General features: G+C 38.3%; 1 protein-coding gene across 4 annotated transcripts in view; it reads left to right on the top strand.

Moving 5' to 3' along the window:
- Nucleotides 1-14,353, top strand: part of LOC306855402 (membrane-associated guanylate kinase, WW and PDZ domain-containing protein 1-like) — a 126,151-nt gene that overhangs the window by 94,428 nt on the left and 17,370 nt on the right. For 3 of the 4 annotated variants that reach the window (XM_079394107.1, XM_079394105.1, XM_079394104.1), the window contains 4 exons: nt 1,581-1,766; nt 1,846-2,481; nt 11,981-12,012; nt 13,625-13,868. In XM_079394107.1, coding sequence (XP_079250233.1) covers nt 1,581-1,766; nt 1,846-2,481; nt 11,981-12,012; nt 13,625-13,868 — 1,098 coding nt within the window. The remainder of the gene's footprint in view (nt 1-1,580; nt 1,767-1,845; nt 2,482-11,980; nt 12,013-13,624; nt 13,869-14,353) is intronic. The other variant, XM_079394106.1, reaches the window with a different exon arrangement.

Here is a 14,353-nt window from a genome sequence, read left to right as displayed (position 1 = left end):
TGGACATTCACTATTCACTCACTCCTGTTCACTTTTTCCAAGTCTTCCTTCCCTCAGCTCTCTGTCTCTTCCGTCCCTGTATTGTTTGAACACTCAACGATAAGCTGCTTTTTTAGAGATTTAGCAAGCTCTTTTTTTTTTTTTTGTAGAAGATAATGCATTGAACCTCACACCATGGTGGCTTTCAATAATGTTAGATACAAAAGATGCATTATGGTCAAAGTCAAGGATGTGTTGAATTAGTGAAGAGAAATGCTGTCGTTTCAAAAGATTGTATCAGTAATGACTTGACGCATGAAAATTCAGCCAAAGCTTATGCTTTAAAGAATATGAGAATGTTAGATTTTTTACCTTGGACCAATATATATATATATATATATATATATATATATATATATATATATATATATATATATATATATATATATATATATATATATATATATATATATATATATATATATATATATATAAAATGGCATATAATAGGTCCATATAGAAAGTCTCGGATTCAAAATCAAATTTAAACCTTTAAAAATATTATGCATTATTTATTTATTTATTTAAGGCATTCTGAAATTAACTTTTTTTCACTCAAATTTGATATGGTCACAATGTAATCTGTAATGAAAAATTGGTATTAAATTAGAAAATAGAAATATACACATTTCCACTAGTGGTCTCAGACCTTTGGACTCCATTGTGGTTATGTGTGCATTTAGATTTTATTTTGTTACGGACAGCTCTGTTTCTCTGTCATGTCCAGTCATTTGTATTCAGTGTACAGTGCGTCTCTCTCCTTAGGGTATCTCTGCAGTTTTCTCTGATCTGTCATAACAGACCATGATGAACAGATCTTACATCATCTATCTAGTAATCACATTCTTCATCTGTGTTCGCTCCTCCATTCTCTCCACTCATTCTAACTTGTATCTTGTACTAACAGCACTTTTGCTCTGATCTAGGACTGATTGCCAGCTGATGCATCTACTAACATTCATTTTGCCATTTTGCTGTACAACTATGATAATGCACAATACAGTTAATTCACAAAATTCTCAGAAGTACACACTGGTAATTTCATTCCTGACAGTAATGCTAAGGAAGGTTCAACTTGGATGTTGACATGACATTAAAGTTATAGATTAAAGTTAGAGAGACAGATCGATAGATAGATAGATAGATAGATAGATAGATAGATAGATAGATAGATAGATAGATAGATAGATAGATAGATAGATAGATAGATAGATTAGTTTGTAGTTAGACAGTTTACAGACAGTTAGTCAAATAGTTATTAGTTATCAGACAGACATTTACAGACAGATAGACATTCAGTTAGTTGGTATATCGGTAGACAGATATACATAAAATATGCTGCTTTTGTCAAGGCAATTTAATTACACTGTGGTTGGTAAAGTTAACTTTGTTGTACAGCTTTTGAAACTCAAAATGTTCTCAAGATTTGCTGTGTTGTAATACACAAAGGTATCCATAACCATCTCGTATGGAGGGGCCAACAGATTTACTTTCACATATTCCCATAGCTCACAAATAGTGCAATGCTTTTCTTACTGCAGGAGGGAAGCCATTTTTCACAAGGAACCCTGCAGAACTGAAGGGGACATTCATTAACACCAAGCTGAAGAAGAGTAGGCGTGGGTTTGGCTTCACCGTGGTAGGAGGAGACGAACCAGACGAGTTCCTGCAGATTAAGAGTCTGGTGCTTGATGGACCAGCTGCTCTGGATGGAAAGATGGAAACAGGTACAACTGAAAACGGTGGTCTCAACACATCTGCAGTCTTTGTTCTTGGGCCAACATCTGTTTTGTTTTGTTCCCACAGGTGACGTAATTGTGAGTGTGAACGACACTTGCGTGTTGGGTTACACACATGCCCAGGTTGTGAAGATATTCCAGTCCATCCCTATCGGCTCTATGGTGGACCTTGAACTTTGTCGTGGCTACCCCTTACCCTTTGACCCTGATGACCCCAACACCAGCCTGGTGACTTCTGTGGCCATTCTAGACAAGGAACCCATCATTGTCAATGGAAAAGAAAGCTACGACTCACCATCAAGCCACGGGAGTGAAACTACAGGTGGCGGTGGCAGTTTGAACGGCTCCAGCGACCCACCTCGCCCCCACAGCCCTTCAGCAGAGGTGGCTTCCAATGGCTCTCACGGTTATCCCAGCGATGTGGTGACGTTGGCGTCTTCAATCGCAACCCAGCCCGAGCTCATTACTGTCCACATGGAGAAGGGTGACAAAGGATTTGGCTTCACAATAGCAGACAGCCCGTCTGGGGGAGGCCAGCGAGTGAAGCAGATAGTGGATTACCCACGATGCAGAGGCCTGAGGGAGGGAGACATCATCATGGAGGTTAACAAGAGGAACGTGCAGAACCTGACGCACAATCAGGTGGTCGATCTGCTCAGCAAGTGCCCCAAAGGCAGTGAGGTGACCATGCTGGTGCAAAGAGGTGAGCTCACAAGGAAATTATGAAGAAAATATTTCTTCCACAACAGGCTCTTGCAAGTGGAAAAACTCTCTAAGGTCTATTAGTCAAAGTGTACAGGGTTTATGGCGTCATTAGACTGCACAGATATAAAAATTCTGACAGATGCCATTAAGCAATAATTATTTTAATATTATAGCTGATAGCCGATAAGTAGTCGATTATAAAAAATCTTATGTTCCCTATTTGATCAAAAATACAGTAAAAAGAGTAACATTGTGAATAATATTACTGTTTAAAATAACTGTTTTCTGTTTTAATTTATTAAATTTAGTTTACTTCAGTCTTCAGTGTCACATGATCCATCAGAAATCTTTAGGTGTGTTCGACTTGAAGCGGCGCTGCGCAGAATGACATCAAAGTACCGTGAGAGTAATAAGAGAGCAGATGGATCCTTATGCTTTCGAATCGCTCTCGCGGTACTTTGATGTCATTCAAGTCGAACACACCTATTCTAACATGTTGATTTGATGCTCAAGAAACATTTCTCATTATTATCAATGTTGAAAAAAGATTCAGAAGAACAGCATTTTTTTTTAAAGAAATCTTTTGTAACATCGTAAATGTCTTTACGGTCACGTTTGATCAATGTAATGCATCTTTGCTTATTAAAATTTAAAAAAATCTTACTAACCCCAAACTTTTTAGTGTATATTATGCATCCCTATCAAACAAATCTCCCTATTTTAGATTGTCCAACATTTAAACGTCACATAAAATAACAATCGCTGGTTGACCGCTCCTGATTAAGTGGGAGATTTTTGATTACATATTTCTGCTTTTTCAAATATAGTAAGCTTGCTTTCTCACTTTTTTGACTCTGCTATTGTTTTCTTGTGCATGGGAATGAGAACAGGGTCCTGCAATATGGACCTGATTTATGCATATTTTGAAAAGTCTTGCTACTCGAGTGTAGAGAAGGAAGTATACATAAAATACACCACAAACAAGGAAGAATGAGTTCCTGAATGAGAGCTCATGCACTGCAAATGAAGAGAGAATGACAGGAAAGTGTCCAGACAGAGACAGTCTTAGGGGAGAGGTCTGTGCTGATCATGAATATGAAGTCTGACGACTTCTTTTCCCTCGAGGCCTGCCAAAATCAGCTGTCTGTTAACTCTCATGGTACCTCTACACAGATTTCTCTCTATGTCTTGAATTTTGGGGGAGGAAGCTGAGATGGAAATGTCATGGTTACCTGCTATTGGTGGAAATCCTCTGCCTTACAGACGGCAAAAGAGAGTTGAAAGAAACCGAGAGACAGACTAAGCAGAAAGGAGAGACGTGTGTGTGTGTGTGTGTGTAAAATGAGAGAAAACACTGAATACCAGCATCTGACTGTTAAAGAAATAAATTACTTCTCATATAAAGTTGCAGTTTGAGAGAATTAGTCCAAGAGTTTTGCGCACACAAATCCCCAGGTCTTTCAGAACTTTAAAATCCTGTTTTCCCTGTTCTCGGAGCATTCAGTCAGAGCCTGGTACTCGGATTATTAATTTGATGAATTGAAAGCGCTTTTATCTGTCTTGTGTAAGTGCTTTTAACAGGGCCAGGAAATTGCCGCATGCCAATTGCAAGGCCAGAGCCTGTTGTATTAAAACATCCCCATTTGTCATTTGGGACAGTTACCAGCATGTAAACAAAAGTGTGTGCAGTGCTTATATCTTTTATGGCTCATCAATAGAGCTGCCGCCTTGCTATTTCGGTAAAGCCAAATTGTCCTCCAGGATTTGATGGCATACTGAACTGACGTCACATAACTTGTAGTGTAACTTATGAATTACACAGAATAAGATAGCAAGATAGCTTTTTTATATCCATGCATATTCCAATTCATTTTTAAAGTATAACTGGAGATACTTTTCTGTAGTTCAGATGTATAATTAAACATACTAATTAAATTTATATATATAATTTATTAATTTTTTTTTTAATTTTTTTTTATTCAAATTATATTTTGCTAACATTTGCAGAATGTTTATTTATAAATCTTAAAGCAAAAATTATAATTTGAATACTAAAAATTATAATTTAATACTAAACCATGACTGTTTTGGTGCAAAATACCTTTACTAACATTATATGTGAGGGTAAAAAGATAAACATTTATGTTAAAACCTCTTTAATTGTCATTGAAGTAATCCAAGTTCACACCAGAGATGTTCTCTAATGTCTCTAAAATGTGTATGGGATGTTTTAAGTATTCTCTGTGCTCACATCTTACCTTTAATTGCTGGCCTTGATGTCATGCAGCAAATCCAGCACACACACGCAGATACACACACCATTCCTTTTCATCAACAGTCACTCATCGCTGGCCTAGTAATTAGAGTAGAGTCAGAAGAAAACGCTAATGGGTAGAAACATGATTTATGTCTCTTCATTCCTTTAAACTCATATTTACACATACACACAAATACTCACATGTTGAAGCTGCAGCATGTTTGGCCTATTAAAACACATTTCTCATTGTAGGAAATGCACTGTGACTCTGCTGGTTCTCTGGATATTTGAATCTTATCTAGATCCTATAGATGCTTTGGCTTCACTTGATCTTCATTTGAGCTTGTGTCCGTTTTTGTGCCTCTGGTCCAGCAGGTTTGGTTGGTGGTCTTAAAGCTTTATTACTGGTACATCATCATTGTTTGAACATTTTACTTGCACATTAAAACCAGGCTATTGCTCTGTAATACAGTGGTTTTCCTTAAAGAACTATTTTGGGTTAAATGCAGGTTAAACTCAATCAACAGCCTTCACAGCATAATGTTGATTACCACAAAAGTAAGTGAATGTTTTTAAAATAAATTTTATTCATTTTTAAATAATTTGATAATTTACCACAGAAATATGTATGAAGTTCTAAATATAAAAAATGACAATTAGGAGGTTATTTTGAGACTCTTGCAATGAAAGTGAATGGGGCTACTTTTAAAGTATTTTAAAGCCTAAATGTGAAACATTTGTGCAATTTTATAAAAGCACTTACATTAATTCTTCTGTTAAAGATATTGTATTATTTCAACTGTAAAATTTTCTAAATCATAATTTTTAGTCATTTTAGTACCCAGAAAACTTAACTGAACCAAGAAAATATTACTTCAAAACCAAGCATTAATTATGATCTTATGTGATGCTTTACAGAGCATAAAACCAAACCTGTGGTTTCCAATGTTGGGCTGCCATCGTTGACTTTTTTTTCTCCCACGAGGCTTGACCGCTGTTAGTTTTTTCCTCTAGACGTTTCTCAACTGTTCAGGTCTAAATGTCACGCTTGCAAATGCTCAGTATAAAGGAGATTTATGCATCTGTTATGCCCAGGGTAATCAGTTCAACACTATGTGTGTGTTTGCGAGCTGAATGCATCATGGCTTTGAGTCAGTGGCCCTAAAGTCCATTCTGTCTCCCTGAAGTGTGTATGTTTATGTATTTTTGTCAGGGTGGAATCGCTAGTGCTGCGACATGTAGAAGGCCATTTCTAGCCTCATTGCAATTCCTCCTCCTGGTGTTTATCAGAATCTGCTGCTTTGAGAAAGAGAGTAAGGGATGCTCTGGCTATGGCTCGTGTGATGAAATGAAAAGGTGCATACTACTATCTGATCTGCTCCCTTTATGAGTCATCAATCAGCACTGACAGCACACATCTCGATTTCCCCAGCAAATATGAAACCGGCTTCTACTCAGGCATCGGCTAGTCTGGTCTCATTAGCTGCTACTCCAAGCATCCAAATAAGTGTGTTAAGGCTTATTCCCACCAAGAGGGAAATGAAAGCACACAACAAATCGTAAAACGTTAAACTATTCGCTCCAAGAGCGAAAAACACATTTGTCGGGCTGTTGTTCTCACTGACTGTCATTAAAAAGAGGAGAATGCTATGAATAACTTTTTGCAGACATTTTAGACTTCTTTGGGATAAATAGCTTTTGTCTTGTCCTTAAGTTGTTAGTTGTCTCTATTTTTTCCATATAAAGTCTCTAAATTCAAAGATTTAGAGTCACTGCAAATAATCCCAGTGAATATTAATACATTTCAAGTTGTTTTCCTCTTAATCACTCAATTCATAAATTGAATTGTCAGAAAGCATTTCTTGTTTCTGTCGTTATCATAAAGTGAAGCTCATTAGCATAATGATAACTTTATTGATGCCAACACAAACGGATGATAATGTTCTGGTTATTAAATCTGCAGTCTGAGGTTATGTCGTCTACCACTTTAAATGCTTCATCTCATTAAAGACAGGAGAGTTCTGATTGGCTGTCAATGTTTTATTATTCATCCAAAAAAAAAAAAAAAGGTTTGAAAGGGATTCCGACTATATTGTTTCTTCATGTTATTATTGTTGTGTGTTTTGGACTTTCCTATTGTCAAAGAATTAGAAAGATGATCAAACATTAGTAGTATCATTACACTTATTGTTCTTGGTGTGAACGGCCTTTAAACCAGCAGGGAGGTTAATCTAAGATGGTCTTTTAAGGATGAAACCGCATTGCTGTCTAGTTTTTCATTTTCATTTGTCGGAAGACAAACGACCATGATTAGTGATGTGTACGAAAGTAACTTGATTTAATGTTTGGAAAAAAGCATTCCAGCGAGGTTTTTTGCACTTTCTGCATTAATTTTTGCTGAATATTTGGAGTTGCAGACAATTACTCAGTGGTCCAAAAGAAGTGGTGGCCTGGCTCTGTATGAAATCAAGAGGTTTTTGGTGAAAAATCAGTTTTTAGATAATGGTTGCGAGGAGCGTCTTCTCCCTGACTGCTCACCCTTTGGCTTGCTGAAGGGGTGAAGCATAGAACCCACCAATCACACGATTTCACACCTTGTTTCCATGACGATGCTCTGCTGCACTTTGCGGTGGGGTTTCCTGTTAAAATGATAAAGCGGAGGGGTCTGTCTCTCACACAACATGCAGGCGCATCACATTCTGGAACAAATGCCAGCAGGCAGTGAGGACAGACAGAGACAGACAGGTGTTTTCAAGTCCACTCTGCATCTTATTCTTTCATTACGTGTTACCCTTGAATGATTTTGATTGACATGTTTGTGTGGACCTACTGAATCCACACAAGCAATGGAGGGGAAGTAGTACAATAGCCATCAGAGCTGAATCTATGTGTGTGTGTGTGTGTGTGAGTGTGTGAGTATGCACAGTGCCATTTTAACATCACCTCATGCCCTGCCACCTCCAATTGCAGGCCATGTCAGTTTAAGACTATTTTAATGTACACACAATAAGCTGTGTTATACCTAGTGAGCAGGGAGTTGTATTCTAAGGCCATTTTGTAACTGTCAGGAGAACTATCTACATTGCCAGATTTTGCCAGCAATTACACAAATAATTGAATTCAATTGAATTCAAATTATTGTTTAGTACTGAGTGAGTTATATTTATAATCAGAATTTCTGATTATAACATCTTACATTAAAATATTTTTACTGAAACTCTACAGTATTGAATGAAGTGTAATTAGAATTTGCATTTGGCTACATTCATATGCCATTTTGGATTTATCACAAAACTTGTCAAAGTTGGGTAAAATAATTCATTTTAATTAAGGGCCATTCACACCGAGGAATGATAACTACCTATAAAACGTAATAATCGTTCCAATTCTATAAGAATTGTTATAACATGGAGGAACAATTTAGTTGGAATAGCTCTCAGAACTATTTTTTTTTGATGAATGATGAATGATAAAAACATTGACAGCCAATCAGAATCCAAACAACTTCAAAGAGCTGGAGAATTTAAAGAAGTAGGTGACATTACTGCAATGCACATTTATAAGTATTATCACTAGTGGTGTGGATGTAATAAAGTTATCATTTAAGGTTATAGATATCATGCTTGATGTGAACAGGCCTTTACACTGAACAGTTGTTTGATATTTTTCAGTTCTGAACAAAGTGTATTTCAGCATCTCTTGCGCTTCATCCACCATCTGGAATTTATTATCAAAACTTATCAAAATATATTATTGTGCTAAATAATACATTTTAATTAAACTGCACTATATATATATATATATATATATTTAACTCTTAAGTATTAAATAAAGTATATTTATAATCAATATATCTCCTGCTTTGTCCACCAAGTTGGTTCATAGAGGTCGTAGAAATGCATTTCCGTTTGTGAAATAAAAGTGAAGTTGCCCTTTGACTAAAATTAGTTATCTCAGAAGACAGTTGCCTACCTGTTGTAACAGGCTTCTCTTAGGGAGTGCTTGCGATGCCTTAGAATGCTGCCTGACAAGTTTTTGGAACTTCACAATAGTCTTGCATGAAAATGGTTTTTTGTCTGCTATCACACCAGAGGCTCACATGCTGTTGCGGCGGCTCCTGGGAGACTGTCTTTCATTCCTCTGCGTGTCAGACTGCATCACTGACAGATGGTCTTGACCGTCAGAATCTGTTCCCATCAGCCTGGGCGAGGAAGGAGGGTCCAGTACAAACCCTTCACTCTCTTCATGCCCTTATGCACATGCATGTGCACATGCAGTGCATCATAATCTTCTCCTGCTAAACCTTTTTATTAGTTTCCTCTGTGCCTGACGTGGTTCACACTGACCTGTAACCAGTGTTCCTGCTGACCTCCGATGGCATGTTCAACACTGTTATGGAGGGAGCTCTTGGTTTCTCATACCAACAATATTGATAATTTGAGTTCAGGCATGAGCTGAATCATTTAAGTTAATTTTCAAAATATCTGAATATTGTGCTGAACTGAAATTTAACCAGTGTCAATCGCTATTTCTCGGCTCTTCTGCCCAAGCCTCTGAGTAAATAACGAACTGGTTGAGCTCCGATGGTATCAATTCTGCACTAAGGAAGGAGCAGAGGAAATGGCAGAGGTCTTGAAACTACCTCAAATTGCATGACTATAGAATTTGAAACGGGTCCAAGAGTTAAGAAGCAATCACAATAAGAGTCATCCACTTTTAATGCATTGGTCACTTTGTTTGCTTTTCATTCAGCAAGCAGCACTGCTTTATGGGATTCAGATAAAGCCATTATGTGCCCAGTTAAGTGAAATGGATTGATTGATTACCAGGTATTAGGCAGCATCTCTCCTCTATAAGCAACAACCTCCAGACACTCACTGGGTTATAAAATCAGAACTGCACAGATAAACACTCTTAAACTCACATACTTTTTGTAATGCTTTCTTGTTGTTGCGCAACTGTGAAATTGTATTTCTGAGCAGGGAAAATATAACTGAAATTACACTTGAGGTCATAGAAATCTTCAACGTTTAGTTTCATCAGTATTACAAATAAATTGAAATCGATTGAATTGAGAGGCTGTACTAAACGTCTTTAATGATAGTTCTAAAAAGTATTAATTATTCCTGGCCTACATATAATCAGTGTTAATTTTAAAATGACAGTTTCATAAATTTCTCAAAGGCAATTAAAGCAATAGTTCACCCAAACATGAAAATCTGCTGAAAATGTACTCCCTCTCAGGCCCTAGATCCAAGATGTAGATGAGTTTGTTTCTTCAACAGAACAGATTTGGAGAACTGTGTCATTATATCACTTGCTCACAAATGGATCCTCTGCAGTGAATGGGTACCGTCAGAATGAGAGTCCAAACAGCGGATAAAAACATCACAGTAATCCACATCTATTACTTTAATATTATAAAATAAATTATTTAAATTAGTTCTATTAGATATAACTTTGTAAAAAATAAATTTCAAAAGACCAGAGGTCAAATGATTGCGACGTTTTCAGAAAAACTGCACTACCAAACAAAACGTTGTGGTGCGAGATTTGAAGTGAATACATAAAAAAGAGAAAAATGAGGAGAGTGTGTTTGTAAAAAGGGTGTGTAGAGATGCTGCAGAAACTTTTAACAATTAATGGACTGTAGTGGAGACAGCATAGAGAGGAAAGGGAGGGTCGGAGAGGAGGGAGGCGGCAGACCGCAGAGGATGAGCGTGTTTGTTTTGGGGATAATGAGTCAGGGTGGAGGCAGGGCTTGATGGGGCAGGTCAATTTGCGACAGAAAGGACGATGGAAGATTGAATACCTGGAGATGTATCAGAATAAAAAGCAGAAGTACTTTGCAAGAGAGAGCAATGTGTGCAGGACAGGCTGGACGCAAGTGCGCATGTGTGTTACCGTGGGCGTGCTCACACGCAGACGACTTGCTCTCAAGGGACTGGAATCAGAGGGCCGATCACACACACACACACACGTGCACGCTTAGGACCTTACAGCACCATGCAGTGAAACACACACACCCAGCTGTGAAATCACAGGCAGACTCGTGTTTGGCGTGATCACAATAATGAATCTTGCCCTAGTGGAAACCATGCAAGACATCCGTTTTCAATTTCAATTTCCTGTTTTTTTATGCTATAAATGATGTGCATCAATATAATGCATAATTTATGCATGGCCTCTCAGAGGCAACCTTTCTGATGGAGGCGTGGGAGGGGGCGATGGCACACCGACGCATGTAGAAGTGGGAGGGAAACGGTGTTTGGAGGAGGGAGTACGATGGTAAAGCGAGCGCGAGAAAGCTCGTGTCAGGGAGAGAGAAACAGAGAGAAGGAGCAAACACATGAGGACGGAGCGAGGGTGATGCACATCGAAACAAGGAGGGGGAGGGCAAAAAAAGAAGAAGGAGAAAGAGAGGGAGAGGGAGAGAAAAAAGAGAAGCTCAAAAGACAGGAGAATCAAGGACTGGCTCTAGATGCAGGATCCTTCGGCAACAACATCGCGAGGGGCAGGGACGCTGGAAGATGGTTTCAGTAAGAGGGGAACTGACCGTTGCCTATAATTTAATGTTCAGTATCTTGGACTCCTTCTCCATGGGTAATAGCTTAGCACCTGTCTGGGCATAAGCTCCTCTCTGTTTCTCTTCCTGTGTCTCGTTCGTTCCTTCTCTCTATCTGTCGCTCTCCTCTTTTTCTGTCTTCATCTCTCACGCAGTGTCTGGTAGGTTTAAAGGGATCGTTCTCCCTGAAATTAGATCTCTGGCTTCATATACTCAGCAAACCTTGTGTAGAATGTAAAAATAAATATTTCGTAAAATGTCCCAGCTGCTTTTTTCCTTATGGTAGAAGCGAATGGTGACCTACCACAGTTGCTCTTTCGATTTTTATTATATGGAAATGGGTAGCTAGGACATTCTGTTGAATATCTCCTTTTGTTTTTTACGTAAACGAGACAGCGTTTCGGTTTGGTCGAACGGTCCCTTTAAGTCTATAGGGTCTGCTTAGCATTTAATCAGGGTAATGGGAGTCGGTCTTCTGATGCGGATGGTCCGCGCTGCCCTCGGAGTAAAGCAACTAGAGAAGAAACGGAAAGAGAGAGGGGGCTGCCGACGAACCACGCACCCTGATTGGAGTCATCCATCTGTCTTGGGATTGCTTTCAGATTTGTGCCTGTGGGGAAGGTGAAATCTTTGTGTGCACACAATTAATATATCTGTCTCTTTTGCTCTCTGTAGGGGTGGCACCTGCGAAGAAGAGCCCCAAACTGGTGAGTACAGGTGTTTTATTCTCATTCTCCCCTCACTTTGTCTGGCTTTTTTGTTGTTACGCTTCTTCGTGTTGTTTCCGAATCCTTTTGCTCATTATCTGTGTCATTGGTCTAGTGTTCCAAAGAGGTTTTACAATGCCGCTGTTCTGGCAGAGAGTGTCTGATGTGCACTTCAATACAAATGCACTGGAGGTGGACTCTGAAACCATGTGGTCAGGGTTGGGAGGGAGGTATTCCCCCCTGGGAGGTGGGCTGGTTTCATTGGTCACATGGGCGTCCTGTAATAGCCCTCTAATGATTTACCAAAGACAACAAAACCAGCAGGATTCCATCCATTGAGCTTCATGGACAGAATAGCGTTAAAGTGTTTTTATTTTTAATCTTTTGTGTTCCACAAGTCTGTTGATGATAGTTGTGAGTCTGTGGATAGTAGAAACAATAATCACCATTCTTCTGGTAAAATGGCAGCCTTGGGTTTTTCTACTTTGTTGAAATGGAGTCTATGCTTGTATGACTCCTCAATGCCTGACGATCGTCTCTCAAATCTCAAATGGCCTCTGTTTTATTTGGATGGATTTATTAGCTACTTATTGAATTGTGGTTTCATTTTTATTGCTGGATTTCTTCTTTATTTCCTTTCTTGATGTCTGCTGTAATGCACAGATTCTTAGGTTGTGCTGGGATGCAAAAGGATGCAGAGGTGTGTGCGTGGGTTTAAAAAGAACTTCAGATGACTTTGTAGAAGAGGGAACCTTATAAATGTCATTACCCGACCCAGCTAGTAGCATTTTATAATTATATTATGATGTATTACTCGTAATAAATATTAAAACATGAATTTATATAAAAACAGGAGTGAAAATCTGTCTTTTTTTGCATTTTTATATATATTTTTATTATTAAAGTGTAAATTGTACCAATTAAGCTGTCAGAACAATTTTGGTTATTTTTTTTTATTATTATTATTTTAATGACAGCAGCATTCAAGCTGCAAGTTTGAGCAAAACCTTATTTTTTCTAGCTTTATTTGAGAATGAGCATCTGGAACATCTGACCATCCATACAAAGGAGTCACATGATCTATGATCACATGACTCTAATTTGCCGATTTGATTAGTGACCTAGAAATAGTCAGAAATATTTCTTAATCATTTTAAAGTTTTTTTTTTTTTTAAATATAGGTTTTGAATTTCAGATTTTCAGACTTTTTGGTAGACCTTTTTTGGTCTGATTGAATTTTTGCGGTGTGCTGACAAATTCAGCTACCTATTGGACAATGAAATAAGCTTACAAAATGTGATAACTGAAGCTGAAATAATAAGTTGAATTGCTTAGAGTTTATTGGTTGAGAGGGTGAGGCTGAATGTTGAGTCAGAATATTAAAATAGCAGTTGAATGTGCCAATATAATTCCAGACTTGAATGAATCATAACAGAGAGGTAAGGAGAGTTGTGCGTCATTCTGTCCTTCAACTCATTCATTTATGTTTAGTTTTTTTTCCCTTGCCTCTTTCACATTTATTCAATTCCTGCAGTCCATCTTAAAGGCGCTTTGGAGGTTGTGGTGTTTTTGTTTTCTATTCATGTTTCCTCTCTTTTTTTCCCCACCACAGCAACAGTTGGAGCGCAAGGACAGTCAGGGCAGCTCCCAGCACAGCGTGTCCAGTCAGCGCAGCATCCACACTGACTCCCCCCTCCACGCCTCCCAGGCCCTGCTCAATGAGTCAGCCGCCCCACCGCCCCCCTCCCAGCCCCTGCCAAGCCTGCCCCAGGACCCTCCAGTAGACGGAACTCTCCAGAAGAAACCAGATCCCTTTAAAATCTGGGCCCAGTCCAGGAGCATGTATGAAAGTAGGCGTAAGTAATATGGGATTCTGGTGGCGGGTGCATTGGCAGTGGATCACTGGGTCTCTCTTTTATATTTGGTTGGTAATGGGACATCAGATTTGGTTGGTTGGGAATAGGCTGGATTCCTTATATGATTATTCTGCTTTGCCATTTAGCTGAATATTAACATTTTGGGGTCTTAAAAATGTTTTTGTTGGAGAATAAAATGATCTAACACTGGTATAAAAAGATTATTTGCCAATCACTAATTTTAAGGCAAGACTCTACAGGCAACTTTGAGATTTTGGACCGTCTGGCTTTTCATAACATGTTTTTTTCAGGCTAATGGAAAGAAAAAATGCTTAATACACTTTTAAGTGTTTATTTTATTGCACTTATCTGTTCTTTATCTATTTGCATCTGTAGAGTTCAATTTCAATGCATGCTTTCAGAATTCTGCACTTTAGTAGCATTTACATTCACCAAACTTTACAGTATCTCATTTTCTGAAGGTT

Source organism: Barbus barbus (assembly GCF_936440315.1).
Source record: "Barbus barbus genome assembly, chromosome: 35".
Lineage (NCBI taxonomy): Eukaryota > Metazoa > Chordata > Actinopteri > Cypriniformes > Cyprinidae > Barbus > Barbus barbus.
The sequence above is the reverse complement of the archived record's forward strand: the minus strand, read 5'-3'. Positions and strand labels throughout refer to the sequence as shown.